General features: G+C 35.5%; 1 protein-coding gene across 2 annotated transcripts in view; it reads left to right on the top strand.

Moving 5' to 3' along the window:
* Positions 1 to 1947: 1947 nt before the first annotated feature.
* si:ch73-60h1.1 (calcium/calmodulin-dependent protein kinase type IV) overlaps positions 1948 to 22736 on the top strand; it is a 42442-nt gene continuing 21653 nt past the window's right edge. Inside the window, exons 1-5 of one of the 2 annotated variants that reach the window (XM_051912965.1) lie at positions 1948 to 1968; positions 8464 to 8542; positions 8639 to 8701; positions 8839 to 8921; positions 11426 to 11498. Coding sequence is in view for 1 of the 2 variants with exons in the window: in XM_051912964.1 (XP_051768924.1) it covers positions 6887 to 6993; positions 8464 to 8542; positions 8639 to 8701; positions 8839 to 8921; positions 11426 to 11498 (405 nt within the window). In the remaining variant the exon portion in view is untranslated. Of the gene's footprint in view, positions 1969 to 4644; positions 6994 to 8463; positions 8543 to 8638; positions 8702 to 8838; positions 8922 to 11425; positions 11499 to 22736 lie in introns of those variants that run through there. The other variant, XM_051912964.1, reaches the window with a different exon arrangement.

The raw sequence follows: 22736 nt of genomic DNA, 5'->3' as shown, positions 1-22736 counted from the left end.
TATCTTGCTGCGTCATTAAGTAGAATGGTAAATATGAATAATGGTACGTAATTAACAATCCACACAATATACAATATCCAATACTATGAATTTAGTACATACAAACATCACTTAAATCTATGAAATGAAGAATTAAACTTGTTAGGGATGCAATACAGAAGATGAACTTGTACACGCGATTACTATCGCTGCTTCAGTGAGTAAACAAGCTAGCGGTAATATACTAAAACAATCACATAGTCACTTCACAAACATAAATAAAGAGTCTTCCATTAAAGTATAGCAAAGCACACTTACATTGTTTCAGTGACTCACGAAATAAATGTCCACTTTATAGAAATTTATCGTTAATGTTCAGCCTCAGAACACTTGACGCTCCTCTCTTTTTAGCGAGCGATCACTGACTGACGTCACACAGTAACAAGCGTGCTTATTGGCTGTGACTCCTTATCATCATCTCTTTCTCATCAAACAACCAGACTATTGAATGGCTTGCTTGACACAATTCGTACTGGTGCAGAGTCAGGGCTTAATTCTGTGTAGACATAAATTCATCTAACCTACACGTGAAATATTAGTTTATCTCATAAATATTAATTTACTTTGCAGCTGCACACAACTACCTCCTAGCCTACAACTTTGGCACACTGCCTGTTTTATTTAACTGACCAACTATAGAAATCTGCGTAGCGAAGCTGCACGACGCACTGGGCAGCGCGGAGCGAATGTACAGTACATCAAAGTGTAGCAGTACGATCTACCCTCCCCTGACGTCATCCAGCAAATTGAGGGCGTGTTCTGATTGAGGGTCATTTACCTGCCTATAAAATCGTCTCGGTTTGCGTTATGTGTGTGCGTTTGCTTTGTGTCAGCGAGCAAGCCGCCGTACTTCCGGGTTTTCGTGTGGATGGTGGCGAGGTAAGAGTGTTGGCAGTGAGTGGTTTGCAATGCTTATGGTCTATTGCACTGGGTTTTATGAACTGATTTCATTTAAGGGTGGACTGAGGAGCTTTTCGGGAAGCCCTTTAATCACTGCGTGTAATGGAGACATTCTTATTATACATCTGCATCCGTGCTTCGTGAGTCGCAGTACAGGTATGTGTTGACGTTGACTTTACTATTAAGTTTATATGGGTTTTCATGATCGGTTGATTTAAAGTATGTTTCCCCTTATTTAAGGTGCGGGCCAATGTGCAAGGGACGTTACTAGTGGGCTGCTGTAGTGGGCTTGTCGCTTGCTGTGTGGCTTTTCTGCGCTATGTGCATCGTTTGACCCTGCTTTGATGTTTGCCTGATTACCTGCTTTATCTGGCTACGGCTGCTTCACGCTGCGTCATCTCTCTTGTCTGCTTCGCTTTGCTCAGCTGTGTATCTTCTACATATCTGGTCTCTGGAGCTGTGTTATCTTCCATCAGGACTGTATGCGGTGACGCTAGATTAACAGTTGATTAACATTTTGTCGCTTCCGTATGTTAACAGTGTATCGTTGCCGCACTTAAATACTTATAGGATCAGCTGGACTGCGGTCTGGACTTGGGGTATGGTGCTTATTTTCAATCGTACCGTGAGTAACTGATCTAAAAATGGCGTGCGACAGGGTAGCTACTACCTGACTGTCACTTTCATCATTTTCTTTTTTTTTTTTTTTTTTTTTTTGGGTTATTGTGTTTGATTTAATGGTTTGGTTTTTTTTTTTTTTTTTTTTTTTTCTTTTTGCTTGGTGTTATTCTCATTGATCTTTCTTTTTTGGTTTCTATTATAATTTTTTTTTTTTTTTTTTTTTTTTTTTTAAATATAGCTGACTGTGTTGAGAATCAGGTTGTTGTATGTGATGTTTGGTCCAATTTATGTGTCTTAAATTTATGTGTTTGTTTCTTTTCCCTTCAGGAGTGGGGCGGCAGCAGTGTAGCATCTTGTGGTGGTGGGCCTTTTACCTGCAGTGTTCACAGTGAGGTGTGCCGTGCTGTGGTGCGTGAGTGCTGTGTTCTCTCTGCTTAAAGGACGCCAGGCCTTCCCCCACTCTGAAGTGGGATGTCTTGTTTGGTTTTTATTTTTAACTATTTGATACAGTGAATCAAATTGAATCTGTTTTGAATAAAGTTTTTGTTTTAAACTCAACTCTGGTCTGATACCTGACCCAGTCGTGACGAACCTGTGTGCCTTAGTGTTGAGGGCAGTCCCGGAAATAGCTTCCGGGTGGCGTAGTCTGTATAATTTATTAGTTCGTAACGCCACAAAAGTAAAGCGCAAAGTACCAGTATCGGTTTAAGTGTAAATATGCTGCAGCAGCAGTCATAACTTTTGTTTTAGACAACACCCTGAGTTTTGGGCATGGGATGAATTTGAAATGATATGACAGATAGGCTATGAAAAGATATTTATTTCAGTGTATTTTACAGTCACAGCATATCTATTAGTCCTATTCTATATTAGGCCTATTCTATTTTGAGGTTTTTTTTTTTTTTTTTTTTTTTTTTCCATAGAGAAGTGCAGGAAATGTAGGTTATCACTGGCGTATGATGTCAAATGTTTTCCTTTTCTTAAAGTCATAACTTTTGTTTTAGGCAATATTCTGAGTTTATTTCATTAAGTATTAATGGATGTCACACAAAACTGTTTAATTTTCTCTGCCAGCTAAACTTCCAGTGCAAATCAGAACCATTGTGCGACTGACTCCTAGCACACAGTGCAGTGTTTTGTTCCTGAATGAGTCTTTGAACAAATCAGTTGACCGAGTGATTCAATGGCCCAATAGGTTATAGAGATCCACTTGGTATTTATTCCTGAATGAATCAGTGTTTTGAACGAATTGGTTGAATAAATGACTCATTCATTAACACAGTGACTTGCCGCCACCTACTGGCGACATTATTTCATAATCCATATCGTTTCGTTTTGTCATTCATTTAATATTTCTGTATTCAAATAGTTGTTTAAAACATTAATCTCATTACATTATGCAATACAAATTATGCATATAACTTAATATTAAAGATAGCATACCTAAGATTAGCAAAAAAAAAATCCTATAAAAAGGTAAAAAATTCCCCTGAAAATCAATTGCCCTCTTATGGTAAAGTTAATTTCTGACACCAACAGGTGGCAATAAATAGGCTATAAAAATACTCATCTCTTTGTTATTTCAGGGTTTTGACATGGTTGTTGACATGGTTGTTGACATGGTTTGATGTCTGGTTGACCAATCAGCGGAAAGAGGCGTTTCATTCCCGCCCACATATAGAGTACCTCAGGGATGACGTGTTTTTGTAGGCTAACCTGGAAGTTAGCGGCGCGCGGGTTCCCTCGATCGAAAGCCTATGCATTTTTCCCATAGACTTTTGGAAAATCGCAAAAAATAAGCTCTGTGTTTAACAAAGGGTTATGACACTTACACGTTTTGTCTATCAAGATAATCTTTACAAGTTAACACAACATTTGTACATTTTGAAGCCTACATAAAGTTGTCAGATATAAAAAGCTAACAGTAGGCTATAAACGGACTACAGCACACCATGGTCGCGGATCAACGTCACCACCACCAAGCTTTCAAACTTTATTTAAAAAACAACTTTATTTAAAAACATGCTCGCTGATTATGATCTGCGCTGTGTATGAATGCTTATCCACTTTTTCATGAGAAATGCTGTCCAAATGTCCTGTTTGTCATGATGACGTCTAAAGTCCTCGCCAAAGGAAGTAGTCCCTTTTGTTAGCAACCGCCATTTTTAAGACACAATAAAGATTTAAAAAATCACAAACGGGTTATAACTGGTGTGTTTTATGTCATAGATCAAAATGTGAAAATATTTAGAGGCTTTGTTAACCACAGACCTTATTTCAGGCGATTTAGCAAAAAGCCATTCAAAAAACCCATAGACTTTAGGGCATGGAACCGGAAGTCCTAAAATGCTAACTCGCTTCCGGGTTTTGTCTACAAAAACACGTCATCCCTGAGGTACTCTATAGAGATTGAATATTCAAGCTGATTATTCGTTTTTCTAACCCCAGAACGAAAAACAAAAAATCGAGCCAATTTTTTGTTTTTCTGTTTTCTTTTTAAAAATGAAAAACGAAAAAAGGTGCCATTTTCTCATTTTTCTGATTTTAATATTAAATCAAAAAACAAATGAATGGAAGATACCCTGATTCTCATTGTGCATGTATGAACAGAAAATTGTCTATATTTAAAATGTTTTATAAAATATATTGTTGTTAAATATTGTAGATATCGATCCGATCAAAATTAATGTGAAAACAGCTCATATTTGATAAAAGAACATTATGTGTAGGGGTGCAACTCTATTAACTATATAAGCTCCGCCCCTAACTTCCGTCCTGTGGCTGCTGGTTTGGCGCTGCTGGTCTGGATACTATTGAAAGGCATCTTTACACAGAAAAAGCGGCACAAAAACCAACTCTGTAGCGGCATAAAATCACAAAAATGTGCATTTACACAGAATGTTTAATGCTTCTCTGAAGCGGCATAAATGCATTTACACAGGAATTAAAACTGCGGGAAACAATGCTTTGAACATTACTATTTTAAAACTACAGTTTTAACAAAATAAATTTAAAAATAATCAAATAATAAACAATGAAATATCTCACGCTTTGATGTTTGTTATAATTCTGTGGTACTGATAGTTATTTTCTATTTCTTAATAAAATTGTTACATTTGGAACAAGTGCTACAAAGAAATTATGAATTTTTACACCGGGTGCATCACCGCAGGATTAAAAGAGGGCGAAAGTTTTTTCAAAGAGCCAGAAAGTCACTGGCACAACAAGCGAACATTGATGCTAGCATTAGCATTTCAGGCAGGACAGCAGATGTCACCAGACCGTCGTGTGTGGGTGAAAATATCATCCTCAAAGAGAGGATTTTTGGAATATAATATAACAATACACAATTACAGTGACGCTGATTGGGTTAAGCCAAAGTCCCTTTAAGATAAGTCATTTCACTCGGCTGCCATCTTTGAAACGCCTCTCGGGCATTCAAGTGCAGAAGTCTTTGAATGGGGAAACATCAAATTCTCCAAAGCTGTTTGCCATGCTTTCGATTAAATTTCATATTTGAAATCACCAATGAAATCTGACAACAGCTGTCTTAAAATTTTGTTTCTAAACGCTCGAATCATGACAAAAAAACGGCATTTTTCAGGCTAGATCAAGCTAATGCGCATGCGCAGTCCTAAATGCGCGTCTCGCGTCTCATTTCGGAGGCGCGAGTCTGACTGTTTCTATAGGAACCGGAGCTTCTAACGGCTGCTGCAGTGATGCGATGATTTTACCAATCGGCGATTGGCTCTTATTTAGAAGGCGGGACTTATTCCGCCATATTGCGCGTTGCACTTTCTCCCATTCAAAACAATAAGAGTGTCACGTATTGTGTTATTCTATCTTGGTTAAGCATTTACCGTATCTAAAAGAAATCTGCCTCTTCAAAGGAAGATTACAAACGGAGACTTCACGATGTGAGTACAGGGCACTTTTACTTCACGGTCTCTTCTTGGTATACGTTTTTTTTTAATTTGCCTAAAACAATATAAAGTGAGGTCTATATTGTGTCTCCCGCTTTTGATTCTCGCGCCGCCTGAGCTGACAGGCGTGCTTTTGGTTGTCATGACAATGACGTAGTTTAGTGCGGCACAAGCTCGCGTTCATTTACACCCAAAACAGTATTAGAGTCGCCTTTAATACTAGGGGCTGAGGTGGGTCAGACCCGGCGTATTTTAGGTCTGCTTTTATGCGGCGTTGCGTCTTTACACAGAATTTTGAGCAGGTACAGACCCGGCTTAACTCAGCTGTGTAAAGACGCCTCGAGATATATTTATAGCACCACCAAGCTGTCATTTTGCTAAGACGGAACAGTCTGAAACAAGTTGAGCTGTCCGAGGTTCTGAAATGAACCACACACAATTGACTGTGAGCAATTGCGCGTGTATTTGATTACGGGAAACGTTTTTAACTGTGATATGTAAGATGACTCAAACGTGATATCTAGTGATGGGGTCCGTAAGAAATCTGTATTTGACTCATCTTAACGATTCCGTAAGAATACATTCCCAACCCTAATGATAGCAGAAGCACATCCGTTATTTTGATTGAATATTCCGCTTCCCATTTGCAGCCCACAGTGAAAGCCAGGGATTGGGAGAGAGGCTGAGAGGGCGTGTGTATGTGACTGTGTGTGTGTGTGGTTTACCGTGTGACAGACCCCCTCCCTTTCTTCACCCCTTACCAGCACAAACAGCAGTGTGATATTTACATTAGAAACGACATTTACTTCATCTTCACCCTGCTAATTCACAATATTCATCAGCTTTTTGAGAAGCATCTAAGAAATAAGACGCTGATCTGTTGTTTTTCATTCTGGCGAGGACCAAAGCAAGGAATCGTTCATCATCCTGTCGCTTGTGACATCGGGAATCGCAGGATTATGATATTTTCCTGAATGTTTTGTGTCGTGGGAGATTTAAGGGCTGGGATCTATGAGGCCCTTTGGAAGCTGAAGACCCACTTTGAAAACAGCCTTTGTATTGTTTTGAGTAACCGAGTGAAAAAAAAAAAAAAAACATAATTTATGAGATATGTCCTCTTGATAAATTTAAAATAGACCGGATTTGGAGATCAACTTCAGCCCGCAGTGATGCTTCAGTGTCTGGACTGACTTTTAATACGCGCACTCAGACGGAAATGGAAACCTGGACATTTTAAATCATTGATCACTTGGAAGAGCAGATTCATAAACATAGACTAGCAACCATAGCATAGCTTAAGCTGACACCCAGATGTAAAAGTGATCGAGGTTTCCTGGGCTTCCCTGATCTAAGGGATTAGTTGTATTTATTATAACAGAAGAACAGTCTTCGGAGAGTCCATCATGCCCACCTCTCGGTCCGGCGCGTGCACGGTGGAATACTGGGTCGATGGATCGCGCCGAGATGCGACAGTGGAGGATTTCTATAACATGGGCCCAGAATTAGGCAGGTAAGTACATTACTGCATCCAATTTACCTTTGTTTTTTATATTGTATATTATATTGTAAATACATAGGCCTATACGTTCAAATTACTTGTCGATTGTTTGTATGACCATAGTGATACAAATTAACGATATGCAGAACCAATATTAAATTATTTTATTTTATTTCTGCTTTTTAACACAATAAGTAATCATCAGACTGCAACAATAAAAAAAACCTATTACATATTTATATCATTGTTAGATGTTGAAACCGATCTCTTTTTTTAAAGTTATTGTGGCAGAATCTGAATAAAGAATAAATTAGTATAAATGGCAGCTATTTAAGTAATATATATGATTTAAAATATCAGTAAAATAACATTGGTCAAACCAATTATTGGTCTTTCATTATACTTAATATGTATTTACTATGTGGAGCTGTTATAATAGTGTTATTACTGCAGTTGGTTATATTTATATGTGCTATGTAAGTGTTAATATTTGTGTTACCCATGTCTATATATGAGCAGGTGGTTTTGTGTTGTAATAAAGTTTATTTTGTCCTGCTAATGAGTGTGATGAGTTATTTCTAAACTAATTGAGCTAAATGTGGGATGCAAAATGTTGAGCAGTTGATGCTGTCACCTGATTTTAGTCTGTCACTGTAGCCGTGTGGCATGGTATGAAATTTAGCACAGAGAATGACTACTATGGGGCTCGTTTTTTTTTTTATAGAATGAATTGTTTTTAATGTACGCCTATTCCTGCACATTGTATTACCGTCAGTAGTTTGATGTCTATTGCTGATTATGCGGAAGATTGTTTGTCAGACACTGATGCGTTGAAGTGCTGGATAACAACGCATCAGATGGAGAAATTATGGCCTTCTCTTTGAGTGCTCTTCTGATTGAGTCATTCAATGACCATGAAAAGCAAAGACAAGATCTGAGAGGCAACATGAGGACCATATATGGTTATATATAACACAAATATTGTATAACATAACACAGCCATGTAAGGGCTTATGTACTTGAGAAGGAAAGTGATTTATTTAATACATTACATATTATGTTCAGGCTAGTACATCAGGCAGAATCCAGTGTGGAGAATATATGTATATGTGAGCATTTTAAGAGCTTTGTCTGAAGTATAGGCAAATTAAATTTTTGGTCCAGTTTAATTTAGTATGATGTCATTAAATGTGTATTCCCTTATTTAAGATTTCATGTCCTCGTGGAGACTAATTGTTTAGACTCAGTTGTCATGGAAATGCACAGACATAATAGTGGTGATGGGGGAGGTAGAATGTAGTTAGAAACCTTCATGATCAGGTGAGCGGTGGAGGCCACAGTTGGTTTTATTAGCATCTTCCTATCTATCACTTTGTGATATTTGTTTGTGTATGGTCATTTCTGTGATGCACGTTTATCAAATTTAAGATCCTTATTTAATTATGAGTATATATAAGTATACTGCTTTGTGTTAACCAACAGGGGTGCCACTTCTGTTGTGTTTCGCTGTGAAGAGAAGCAGACTGAGAAACCTTATGCTGCGAAGGTATTGAAGAAAACTGTAAGTTGATTGGTGATTTTATAGGAGCATATTTTCATTCTTCCTGAAATCCCAGAATGACTGTTTGAGGTTATTTTCATTGTGTCATCAACTCAGATTGACAAGAAAATTGTGAGGACTGAGATTGGAGTCCTGCTGCGTCTGTCCCATCCAAATATTGTAAGATATTTATGTTCCCTGCAATACATTGTGAAATTCTCTTCAAATTGTTATGAAATATTTCATGTTCGTTGTTTTCCATGAGAATATGGATGGGCTTGTTCTGATGTGACTGTTCTCACTTTGTTTTCATTCAGATTCGTTTGAAGGAAATCTTTGAGACAGAGACAGAGATCTTTCTCATCCTAGAGCTGGTCACAGGTGGAGAGCTCTTTGACAGGTATTATGTCCTCCATTAATTAGAGGCAATTCAAATCTGAAACAGGCTTTAGGACATTCATCGTCAGCTTAAAGGTATAGTTTACCCAAAAATGAAAATTCATCATCACCCACATGTCATTCTAAACCTCTTTTTTTTGCGGAACACAAAAGAAGATATTTAGAAAAAAGATGTAAACTGTTTTTGCCCACATAATAAAAGTCAGTGAAAGTGAAAACTTCATTATAAATCATAAACTATTAGAGTATTTATTAATATTTTGAATTAGCTTTTCATTTTATATTTTTCAGTTTTCATTGTAATTTAAAATTTAGTCATTTTCTATGTGCTTTTGACATTTTTATATTTTTTATGTCTATTTAGCATTTATTTACTTTCAATTTCAGTAATTTAGTACCTCAGCTTATTTATTTCAGGTAGTTACATTTATTTATTTGTTTATTTATTTATTTATTGAGGTTTTCCATCTGATCTAATATTTATATTTTATTTTATTTCAGCTTTATTTCAATTCCCAAAAATGATTTCCAGTAGTTTCAGTTAACAAGAACAACACTGCACAGAGGAAAGAAAATCATACTGTTTTGGAACAACATGCGGGTCAGTAAATGATGATAGGGAGAACTATCCCTTTAAGCAACTGTCTTAATGCAGTTTATTGCTCAAAGAATATTACAGTTTTTTTTTTCAATTGCTAACATCCTTTTGTTCAATCTGTAGTCACATTTTCAAAACTCTAAACACAATTAGCACAACATCAGCACAATAGCACAACGTCTGTTGTGGCCATACCATTAACCCAATTCATGTTGTTTTCACACAAAATGCAGTCAATTAACATGTTTCTAAAATGCTTAAATGTTCTTTTCACACAAGCTTACCCCATACCAAAATCATGGATTTTTCTGATCTTAGTTACAAATTAAACACAACAAGTCAGAAATGAAGACCTAATGTTCCACACTTTAAAATTGTTCATTGTGGATGCAGAACAACACAGAGGAGCAGAGAGAAAAAAATGTAAGGGAGAGGAATAGATATGAGAGGAGAGGAGTAGTTGGATCAGGACAAGGGAGAAGAGGTCTGGGAGAGGAGTAAGATTGTGTGCTGGATTGTGCATCTCCATGTTTTTTTCCCTTACACGTGTGGAACCTATGAAAGCTTATTTCTGCCATGAATAATAATAAAAAAAGGTAATTCTTACTTTTTATCTCACAATTATGACTTTTTTTTCTCTCAATTCCTATAGTTTACTGTATATCACAATTCTGAGGGAAAAAGTCAGAATTGTGAGATGTAAACTCATAATTGCAAGAAAAAAAGAAAAAAAAAGAATTGTGAGATAAAAAGTCACAATTACCTTTTATACTTTTTTATTCTGTGGCAGAAAAAAGCTTCACTAATAACCAAAGGCCATGTATGTTGGATTTGTTGTTGATCAATGGCAGCAATTTCATGTTTTCATTTCAGTAAGAGCTTCGTACTACAATGATTTTACTACAACGATTCCACTACCACTGTTCCATATATGCAAAATATGTGGTCTGTGTAGGGCACTAACTACCAAGGGGACACCATCCTACCATCTATGGGGGCACCAACAAAACACCACCCCACCCCCCACAAAGTAATTTCAACCAAGTTCTGCATAGGGGACTCATTTGACCAGTGGCTGCCCTGAGCTATTTTGATTTCATATTGTCTGCAGATAGAACTGAAACATGACAAGTAATGCAGTGCCATCAACTGTTAGTATTTTGACAGTCATTGTGCAATGATTGACTATATGTTCATGTTGGATAGAAAACTAGTGCTTGTGCTTTGACAGAATGACTTGATTTTGAATCAGGTTTGCTGTGTTTTGATAGAGTTAGTATATGTAGAAAAAGGTTTTTAGCATTTTGAAATGTAGAGTTTTTATTTATATAACAAAATATGGTTTTGGGCAGAAAATTAACTATTTGGCTAATTGTGTGATGTAGGTGTGTTGCTGTTCAGAAAAAGTACTTTAAGTATTGGTAAACACTTGTTAGCAATTGTAAAAAAAACTGTAAGAGATATAATCTACCACCGTGTGATGATATGATGAGGGCCAAGTTTCTCTCCTTAGATCTTATGGTGGTCTCCAGCACAGGAATCTCATTCTTTCTTTATCATCAACACCTTCGGCTCAAGTTCTTACAGCTCAGTGGGCCTCCTATCTGCTCTTCTACCAAACAGTGAGACGTAATTGAATATAACAAATTCACGATAATTGGTTTAAGTGGGTTTGGTGCAGAGCAGGAACAGGATGTGTTTGCCTACACACATCTACACACTTCTAAACGGAGCACTAAATATATATATATACACACACACATACACGCCTAAACATCAGCTGTTCATATTTGAAAACAAATGATATCTCTATATCTGTTATGTGCTACTGTGATTTTTTTTTTTTTTTTTTTTTTTTTTTTAATTTGTCTCTAAGATGGTCCTACATGGGATGTGTGTTGTTTCAGGATTGTGGAGAGGGGCTACTACAGTGAGCGAGATGCAGCTCACGTTATCAAACAGATTCTGGAGGCTGTGGCGGTAAGACCATATGAATCATGAATCGTGAAAGGAAATAATGGTAATATGAATGCTTAGCATTTAAATTTTCCTGGGTCTTTTGAAGTAAAAGAATCTGGGTACTGGGTAGACATACTCTAATGTTCACAATACAAAACTGCAAAAAAGCCACATTCAGAAATCTCCATGGTTTTGATGTTATAACATATTACCACCCACTCTTACAGGTTAATGCCTGTTTACAGTTTTTTTTTTTTTTTTTTTCTTTCAAATTGCTTACACACTAAAAGTGGTACTTAAGGCCCACTCAGTGAAACCATTCACTCGTGTATAGAATCTTCAGACCAAGTCTGCAAAACTATTTTGCAGACTATTGCTATTTTGCACATTACGTGCTTTACACTCAGTTTGCTATTGTAAAACAAACTTTTTGCAAAACTTTAAATACAGTTCTCTACATCACACATTGCTGAAACCTAACAGCTCTTGTGTTTCATTTGGGAAACACTGCCATTTTTTTAACTGCTTACACACATTTTCAAAACTTTGCCTCTTTTTTTCAAAATTTTACACACAAATCCAAGAATTGGACACACAAAATACAAAATGCCTCACATCTCTTGCAAAATGAAGCACTGCATTCAAAATATCATTAACACATCTCAAAAGCAAACATTTGTCTTACGTTGCAAACACCTTTGCCATTATATTCTATTTTTTGGATATATCATATGCACACAGTTATTCAAAACCTGAGGCTCTTCTTTCATGAGCTCCTATGCACATTTCTGTACAAGATAGAAAGTAATTGGCAGAGAGAGTCAAGGTAAACATGAAAGCAAGATTGAAACCAAACTATTTATTTTTTTTTTTTTACTGTACAGTATTACACAGTACGAAAGAAAAGAAATACATCAACCATGTGTAAAAAGGATTTTTTGATGCTGTTCACTTTATTTAAACAACTTATTTTGATTCAACACCATTGTATTAGGTTTCTGATTCAAATTTAATTGCTTCATGTTAAATTGACTTGAAACGATTACTTTTTGACTTAACTTGATGTTTTCATATTAAAATAACATGTTTCAATCAAGTAAACTCAACCAGGACTCAATCAAACAGGACTTTCACTTCCCATCATGCTTTGCAAAGGGGCTGATCTGGGAGAGTAAATGTTGAAATAAAGTGTTATTTTAAGCAGTTTTTAGCAACATGAGAAAATGGAGGGACTTTTTAATGTTTACTGTTCTATTATGTTGGTATTTAAAAGTTTCTGTTATGTTAATAGTTTTGGGGTTACCATTGTGGTGGAGTGTAGAATATGTGCTTGGGTTGAGGACCTGCTAACAACAATTAAAGTTGTTTTAATAATAAAAACAACTATTTTGGGCATGTCATAGATGGAATAAAACCTTCTGGCTGACACCTAACAAGAGTCTTTACAGAGTAAAGATTTTGTAAAAGTTGTGAAAATTGTTCTTGAACGCATCCACTAAATAAACTATTCAATTAAATTGGATTATTTGTTTTAATTTTAGGATAATTAAACTTAATGGTTTTGGACAAAATTAAGAATGTTAACCTGATTCAACTAAATGGCATTGAGTTAACCTTATGTAATAAATTTAAGTTAACTGAAATAAATAATGTTAATTAAATGCAACATAACCAAATTACGTGGAACCTGTTGACATAAAAAAAATTAAGTAAATCCAACGTATCATTTTTTTGAGTGAATGGTTGTATTTGAAAAAGGAAATCAAGATACTTCCTGTTAGATTTTTGTGTGTTACATAGAAAATTGTGTGTGTTTTGCAAAAAGTGTTAATGAAATTAAACACTTTTTGCTAGTCGAAGGCTGAGAATTAGTGTATGGTTTTGCAGATTTGGTGTGTGGTTCTGGTGTTTGAGTGTCAGGTTTCAGAAATTGTGTGGCAAGTAATGATTTTGTGTGTAATCAGTTAAAAAAAACAAACTGTAAATGCCACACTTAATTTCCCGATCATCTACACCCAATGATCATGTGTGAAAACTCTTATACATAATTTGTTCAAATACAAAATACAATTTTTAGAATAGTTAAAATAGTTTTGACTGAAGTGTTTGCTTTTGAAAGATACGTATGTGTGACATTTGCATGTTGTGTGTGTGTGTGTTTTCTGGTTTTGTGTGTAGAGTTTTGAGAAACGGAGCCATAGTTTCAAAAACTGTGTGTAAGCAATTTGAAAAAACTGTAACAGAAAAGATCATGTAAGTGCTTTCATAAAATTATAAGTTTCACCATTCTACTTTTACATTCCATTCTAAGTGTCTCATTGTATCCTTGATTTTTGCTTTTCTTTAAAGATAACAAGTGATGCATTAAAATAATTTTTGTGGTAATCAACTTTATGCCACATATGCTGTCGATTGAGCTTACCAAACCAGAATACTCCTTTAAAGATGCAGTAGAAGTCTTAAAGGTGCAGCATATATTAAAAAAAGTTTATTTTTCAAGGATCAGAGAGAAGTTAGAAAATGTAGTGTAAAACATGACTTGTTGAAGCAACATTACAAGACTTCAGAGAAACTATGAAATGCTACAAAAGGTGTATAATATGGCCCCTTTAATGTGAGGCAAATAATATGACCAAATAGCATGATATAATGATGCGTGTCATGGGGGACAGCAGTTGCTTTAATGCATTTTCAGCTGGAGGATTATTGTGAATGTGTTGGTGTGGCTGAACACATGGCCAGTGATGGGCTGACAGTGGAGAGATGTGGGTCAGTCTTGTCGTCACTCAAAAGCGGACGGTAGAGTAAGCGGATGTGCAGAGCTGCTAGTGAAAAATAATTTTCTCAGAAAAAAAAAAAACATTGCAATTTTTTCCCTCAGCTTTTAATCTCCCTGAGCAAGAGGAACGTGGGGTGGTGTTACATAACAGCTCAGCAATCTGACAATAAAGCAACAATGCCACATGTGCTGATTTATGTGTAGAATGTTTGTGTGTGCAGGTTGTATCTGTTTAATACACATCTGTGACAACTGGTCAATTTTCAAAACTCTTAGTACTAATATCACAACAGATCATCAAAAGTGCACTTTTTTCAAACATTTCAGCGTATTTTCAATTACAATACACAAAATAAGTGTTTCATCTATATAAATGTTTCATTTACAGTAACTGCCTTTCATAAAGCTATTACTATCAAACTTTTGATTTGCATCTCTTCTCGTTTAGTTTCATACATTTGTCTATTATTTAATCCAACTGAACTCAATGGGCAATCAATGAATCGTTTGGTACACCTATAGATTTCTATAGATATTGATTCTACAGGCATAGTTTCTATAGAAATTATTTGCAATTTCCGATATGGATAATCAAATGTAATGAATTATAAGCAATTTATCTTAGACCACAATTTTCAAAGTGTGTGTGGTCCTGGTAAACACTGTGTTGTGAACCAAATATCCCAACAAGGATGGTAGTTTTTTTATTTGCTTTGGTACTGTTTTCACAAGTAAGGTGTACATTTTCAAAACTCTTAGTACAAAAATACAAACTGATCACACTTCTAACACAGCTAGTCACTCTTTCAAAACCTGATCTCAGGCTTTCATTCTAGTTGTTCTTATTTTCATTCTACATAATCATTGTTTCATAACACAAGATCGTTGTGATATGTAAAGAGAACATTTAGTTTAATCACAGGAACACAACATGTGTTCTTCTTTCAGTTTAATACTTTTAACATTCAGTTAATTCAATAGCAAACAATACAAGATACATGTTTCAAATCACCCTTGTTGCTGAAATAATTACAGTTACACAGGATACAGATGCCACATTAGAAAATGCACTTACATTACCTAAATCACATAATTGAAATAAAATCCATAATGTTTGTAATAGTATCTATTCAGCGTGTTATCAAAAGGTGTGAAGTATGACACAGTCATGAGGTTTTGTGTAGAACAGAGTTTGCTGCCAATACAGTAAATGTTCTCACTGTACCATATGATTGAATTTGTACTGTAGTTGATCTTTACAGATGAAGGGTGAGTTACAATAATGAGGCAGTCTCTCTATAATAATAATAATAATAATAATAATAATAAGTTTTATTTATATAGCGCCTTTCCAGGGCTCAAGGACGCTTTACAATTATCAAGGAAGAGATAATACAAGTAGACAATGATGAAAACAATAATGGACAGGGAAGCATACAGAAGAATAGAGTCAAATACAGAAATACAAAACAGGACTTAAGAGACATAACATAACATTCAGAGAAATATTAGTAATAATGCAGAGCAATCAATTCATCAAATCAGAGGTATAACATTCAGAAAACAGGTGAGTTTTGAGTAATGATTTAAATTCAGAGATATTATTAACACAACAGAGTGAGCGGGGGAGAGAATTCCAGAGTTTGGGTGCGATAGTACTGAATGATCTGCCCCCCATTGAAGAGAGGCGATGCCGAGGGACAACGAGAAGGCTAGAGTCAGAGGAACGTAGTGAGCGAGTCGGTGTGTAGGGGATGAGCATATTACAAAGATAAGAGGGAGCCAAGCCATGCAAAGATTTAAAAGTGAGCAGGAGAATTTTGAATTTAATACGGTAGGCAACTGGAAGCCAGTGGAGATCATATAAAATTTGGGTGATGTGAGCAGAGATTTAAAAGTGAGCAGGCATTACCATGTTATCTATAACATAGTAATGCCTCTAATCAGTCTGATGTTATACAGTCAGTCCTTACAGTCAGTCTATCCTGCTCTGTTCCTGACCCAAAAGTTTGATAGTAATAGCTTTATGAAAGGCAGTTACTGTGAATGAAACATTTATATAGATGAAACACTTATTTTGTGTTGTGAAAAGGATACTTTGTGATTTTGTGCATTGTACTAACACAACTGAAAATATGCTGAAACATTTGAAAAAAGTGCACTTTTGATGATCTGTTGTGATATTAGTACTAAGAGTTTTGAAAATTTACCAGTTGCTTGTGAAAATTGCACCAAAGCAATTAAATAAAAAAACTGTAATACCAGTAAATTTAGACCGTGTTTGGACATTTTGTTTTTTTGTTCCCCATGGGGAAAACAGCTTATGAATCATATGAAATTATATTTTTATAAAATGTAAAAATGCAGACATTTTTCTGTGATGGGTAGGTTTAGGGGTATGGTTGGTGTATGCGAATAGAATATACAGTTTGTACTGTATAAAAACCATTACGTCTATGGAGAGTCCCCGTAAATCACATATACCAGCGTGTGTGAGAGTGAGAGAGAGAGAGAGAGAGAGAGAGAGAGAGAGAGAGAGAGAGAGAGAGAGAGAGAGAGAGAGAGAGAGAGAGAGAGAGTGAGAGAGAGAGAGAGATACAGATACAGAGAGATTTGAAATTTGTGAACACAGAGCAGGACAGAGTACAAGGGAAAAGAAACAGTCAATAACTGTATAACATCAGATTGATCAGAGATGCATCAGAAGAAGGGAGACAGATGGCATTGTTTTACATTATAGTATGCCATGCGACACTGTAAACACAGGCATTTCTATGGTATAGAGACTGCCACATTATTGTAACTCACCCTTCATCTTTAAAGGTTGACTACAGTATAGATTCAGTCATATGGTACAGTGAGATCATTTACTGTATTACAGCAAACTCTGTTCTACATAAAACCTCACGGCTGTGTCATAATTCATCACACCTTTTGATAACAGTGAATAGATTCTATTACAAACATTATGGATTTTATGTCAATTATGTAATTTAGGTAATGTAAGTGTATTTTCTACACTCAAAAAAATGATTCTTTAAACTTACTTAATTCAATTATGGACAGTGGTTCCACACAAGCAAATTGTTTTCATTAACATTAATGGAATTTTTTAAATCTATGTAAACTCTCTGTGTTGTGACAACACAACTGAATGAGGAAGAATCTATTTAAAATAGTAATGTCCAACCAAATCAATGTAATTGCTTCCCTGTAACTTAAACTGGTTAAGTTTAGTGGACATGCTTTAGTTTATTTAAAACTGGCCAAATATGTTTCATTCAACCAACACAAGGAGATTTGTTTCAAATAACTCAATTAAATTATGGAAAGTGGTTCCATCCAATTAGTTTTTGTTACTTTAACTCAGTAATTTCTATTTAAAGTTACTCCCTTCAAAGCAGCATTTGTTTGTGTGTGATTGCCTTGTAGAGGCAAGAAAAGACAAGATATGTAACAAGTTATCAAACTGTTTTTGTCAAACAGTTGCAATAAACAGTGTTTTAAACAGCCTGCTTAGTCATTACATTCAAGAGTCTTTAAACTTGTGCAAATGCTTTTAACAGTCTGATGTAAAATTAATTTTAGATAATGTTAGAGTCAAAAAACTTCTGCAAACTCAGAAAATGAAAATTAAAACTCCTAAAAACTGGTAAAAGATAAATACAATTAAATCCTATATGCAACCAAAATGTCCAGATGGTAGTGTGCTCTTCAGTGTTTGCACTTTATTGGATAACTTGTTGCCATCAACTTTTGCAGTGCTTCGAAAGTATACCTGAATTCAGGAGGGTAGCTCAAATTCAGTCCATATATTAGTCCCATCAACATGGCTGTTGCATATGGGACACTGCTAAAGTCCTGAAGAACCTTTTGCCCCTCTAACACCACTCCAACATCTGCTAGGCTCTCTTCTATGTCTGCACCTTCAAGTCTTATGACATAAATTCCCATCACATTCTTCTGAATCGACTCCTGTGTGTTGACAACATCTGTATCCTAGAGTGGATATTTATATTAAAAAAAAAAAAAAAAAAAAAAACAAACAAAAAAAAAAAACACAGTACTCTTAAATTCCTGTGTATTAACTTTAACAAAGCATTTAGCATCCTTGAAAATACAACAACATTTTAAAAAGCACAAATACTCACCATATACTCCCAAATCAAACTGCTAGGGTCTTCATTCAGGTAGACACAGAGAGATTTGATTATGCACTTTCTCTTCACTACAATGTCACCAGTCTAAAGATGCAAATAACAAGTTTAGCTCGACCCAAATTAAATGCACCTGAACCATCAATGTTTTTTGGAATTTTCAAATAAGAACAAAGTGTTAAACTTCCAGGCTGTTGTGCTGGAGTAAGTTAGAGCTAAACTCTGCAGAACATTGTCCATATACAGTAGTGTTATACATGTAACATCTGTCAGTTACTTTGCATTTATTGTATTTATCATGGTAATAAACATTTATCTGTTTTGTTTTGGTTTTTTATGCATGCTCATGACCATAACCCCAGTGAGAGAATATTGTTTTAAAGGGTCAGTTCACCCTAAAATGAAATTTCTGTCATTAATTACTCACCCTCATGTCGTTCCACACCCATAAGACCTTCGTTCATCTTCTGAACACAAATTAAGATATTTTTGATGAAATCCGAGGGTATCTGATCCACTCATAGGCAGCAACGTCATTGCACCTTTTGACATCCAGAAAGGTAGTTAAAAACATGGTTAAAATAGGCCATGTGACTGCAGTGGTTCAACCTTAATGTTATGAAGTGATAAGAATACTTTTTGTGGTCAAAAACAAAACAAAAATAACGACTTTATTCAACAATTTGAACCATCATCATACGTAGTGAACTCAGTGCAGGCTTCCTTGTTTTTATATCCGAACGCTAGCTCAGTATTGGCCGAAGCTGAACACGTGAGCAGCACAACGCATGAATTTGATGCTGACACAGGAGCCGGCCAATAATGAGCTGGCATTCGGATGTAAACAAGTCAGTCTGCACTTAGTTCACTATGTATGACAACAGTTCACATTGTTGAATAATGTCATAATTTTTGTTTTGTTTTTGCACAAAAAAAAAAAAAAAAAAAAAAAAAAGTATTACCGTTGCTTCATAACATTAAGGTTGAACCACTGCAGTCACGTTGACTACTTTAACCAAGTTTTTAACTACCTTTCTGAACGTCAAAAGGTGCAATGACGTTGCTGCCTATGAGTGGATCAGATACCCTCAGATTTCATCAAAAATATCTTAATTTGTGTTCCGAAGATGAACGAAGGTCTTACGGGTGTGGAACGACATGAGGGTGAGTAATTAATGACAGAATTTTCATTTTTGGGTGAACTAACCCTTTAATACAAGGTTTTGTTGAGTGTAGTTTTTTATACCTGTGTAGTGGGCACCAAGAGATGTTTAATTTTTTTGTCCAAGGACTCCTCCTCAATTTGCAAACATCTTCATTAGTTTTGCAGAGTATCCATCCAGCTTGGCAAAGAATGTTGACACCAATGGGATAAATTTTAAACACAAAAAAAGTTATGAAGAGCAGCTTTAGCAATTTTATTGTGCCAAGTCATGGGTTCTAACAAAAAAAAGCCGGCAAAATGATTACTACTTTTATTAAATCCTAAAAAGACAATACAGTGCTTCACTTACCTTAGCCAAAACACTGTTTTCTCCGTCAGTAAAGTTGTGACATTCCTTTATTTCATCAAAGACAGTGATGAACTCCAAAAACCATGATGAAAAACACACTGTCATAAAAATAGAATATCAGATAAAATGTCAAAATATATGCGTCTGCAAGGCGAATGTGGCATTATTTGTACTTGCTTCAGAGCTTCAACCAATTTTACTGGGACTTGCGTACCTTAGAAAATGAACTGGGAGGTTTTAGGAGATTATAAAACTCTTTACCCCAGTTTCACAGACGAGGCTTAAACTAGTCCCAGACTAAAATGCATGTTTTAACTAAAAGCAACTTGTACTGATATCTTAAAATATGTCGATGCCATTGTTTTGTCTCAAGATGCACACCAGTAATGTTTTTTTCTTGTGTACGTTTATGAAAGCTACAATGCCCTAATTGAAATAAGGCCTAATCCTGGTTTAGCCTAAGCCCTGTCTGTGAAACCTGGCCTTAATGTACTAAGTCTGTTATATTAAAAGACCAAACTCTTAAACATCACACCAATAAAAGCAGATGAGCCCAACATATGAACGCAATGCGTTTAGTTACACGTTAAGCGTTTTCCTCCCATGTTTTAAACGCTTAACATACCTATTAATACTGAGACAGTAATATAAAAATATCAAATTCTGCACACACCTCATTAATAGCTTAAACCACATGCTATTCGTGCAGATTAAGCCAGAATATGAACGTAACGCTTAACGTGTACGTTAACTAAACGCGTTGCATTCATATGCTGGATTCATCTGCTTATCTGCACATTTAGTTTATTAATAAGGTGCGTACTGAGTTTTGTCTTTTAATATCACTGTCTTAGTGCATTAAGCCACGTAAAACGTTTTTCACGTTAAGTGTTATACACTACAGAGAATCATGCACTTTCCATAAGTACGTTACAAATAAACACGCATCTTTCAATCGCATGGAATCATCCATTAATGGCGCAATAAACAAGTTTCACACAATATTCGATAGGTAATATATTAAGAGCATCCCAGAGCAGACTTTTCGAAACACTAACAGAAATTAAAGATTAACTTCATATTTTTCTTACCTCACTGGTACTTCTAGGTATGACGCCATTCACCTTGCCCACCTCCTTCGCGCCGTCTTCATCTAATACGTTGGAAATCGTCACATCCGGTTTTTTGAATCGCGAAATTAAACACTTTACATTAGTTTAACGACTGATAATTAAGTATAGTGGAAGTTGACACAGTTTCAGTTAATGAAACGCAATACAAGTGTTTTGGTATGGAAAGAAATGTATGTGTGTTATTTTAACAAAACATATTGGGGTAAAACCAACAGTGCCGCAAAACCATTTTTTTGAGTGTAATGTGGCATCTGTAGCCTGTGTAACTATTTCAGCAACAAGGGTGATTTGAAACATGTATCTTGCATTGTTTGCTATTGAATGAACTGATTGTTAAAAGTACTAAACTGAAAGAAGAACATACTGTTGTGTTTTGGTGATTAAACCAAATGTTCTCATTACATATTACAATGATCTTGTGTTTTGAAACAGTGTTTATGTAGAATGAAAATAAGTAAAACTAGAACTAAAGCATGAGATCAGGTTTTGAAAGAATGACAAGCTGTGTTAGAAGTGTGATCGTTTGGAGTTTTTTACTAGGAGTTTTAAAAATGTACACCTTACTTGTGAAAAAGTACCAGAGCGGATAAAAAAAACTGTAGTACAAGCCTGTTGTATCGGACCCCGTTTGAAAAATTTCCAAAACTTTACTGATGAGCTTTATGAAGTTTATTGTATATCACACAAAACATGAAGCGTACATTTTCACTCCAGAAAATCACCAACTCTCTCTCCCTTGTATTATCATCAACATACACAGCGAATTACACAAAAACACTCATTACAACTAACAGTAAACAAATATATACAGACCTTGTGTCTTTTCGGGGGTACAACAGAAAATTTTTAATGTTTTTTTTGTTTTTTGTTTTTTTGTTTTTTTTTTTTTTTTTTTTTTTTGGCACAGACATTGTAGCCTATATCTCTAGCTGATACAGCGAGTAAACAGAAATGGCGGACTCTGTTCTTCTCACTCAGGGAGGTATAAAACAGCATGTTCTGAGAGATTGAAAATGATAAATGGGGATTATAAAAAAGTATTGGGTGGATTTTTACCATTATAAATCACATATTGTTTACACACACTGTGAAGTGGACACACACCTGTGTTAAAACACCTTATAAAAGTAAATTTTGCATAATAGGTCCCCTTTAATGCTAACATATTCATACTAAAAAATAAAAAAAAGAGGGACATGGGGACTTTAAACGTTATATAAAAACAGCCCCATCAAACCAGCCTACAGAGTATTTGTAATTAAATGTTTACAATGTAAAAAAAACTCCAGAACTGTATTTCAACAAAGCACAGAGTGTGTTGTAGGACTGACTCACCTCCGGTTTTCACACTAGTCATGTGCTAAAACACAAGAGTGACTTCTGTCACCTTCATTTAACACTTTGTCATCCGACAAACACTTTCTGTACTTCATCAGGTTCTGCTGGGCTCACATTTACAAGGAAACCATTGTCTTCTCTGATGCACTTTTATATTTTTGGAATTATGTTAAAGGAACAACATCTGTCTTGTGCCTATGAACACAAAATTAATTAACACAACCTGACACTGAATGAGTCATCCTCGCACTTACTGTCAGAAAAAATGTGCAAAATTTGTACCTTTAGGGGTCCAACGGCTTGTCACTGGGGCAGTACCCTCAAGGGTACACCTGTTG

The sequence above is a fragment of the Ctenopharyngodon idella genome, chromosome 11 (assembly GCF_019924925.1).
Source record: "Ctenopharyngodon idella isolate HZGC_01 chromosome 11, HZGC01, whole genome shotgun sequence".
Taxonomy (NCBI): domain Eukaryota; kingdom Metazoa; phylum Chordata; class Actinopteri; order Cypriniformes; family Xenocyprididae; genus Ctenopharyngodon; species Ctenopharyngodon idella.
This window is presented reverse-complemented; position numbering and strand designations above follow the sequence as displayed.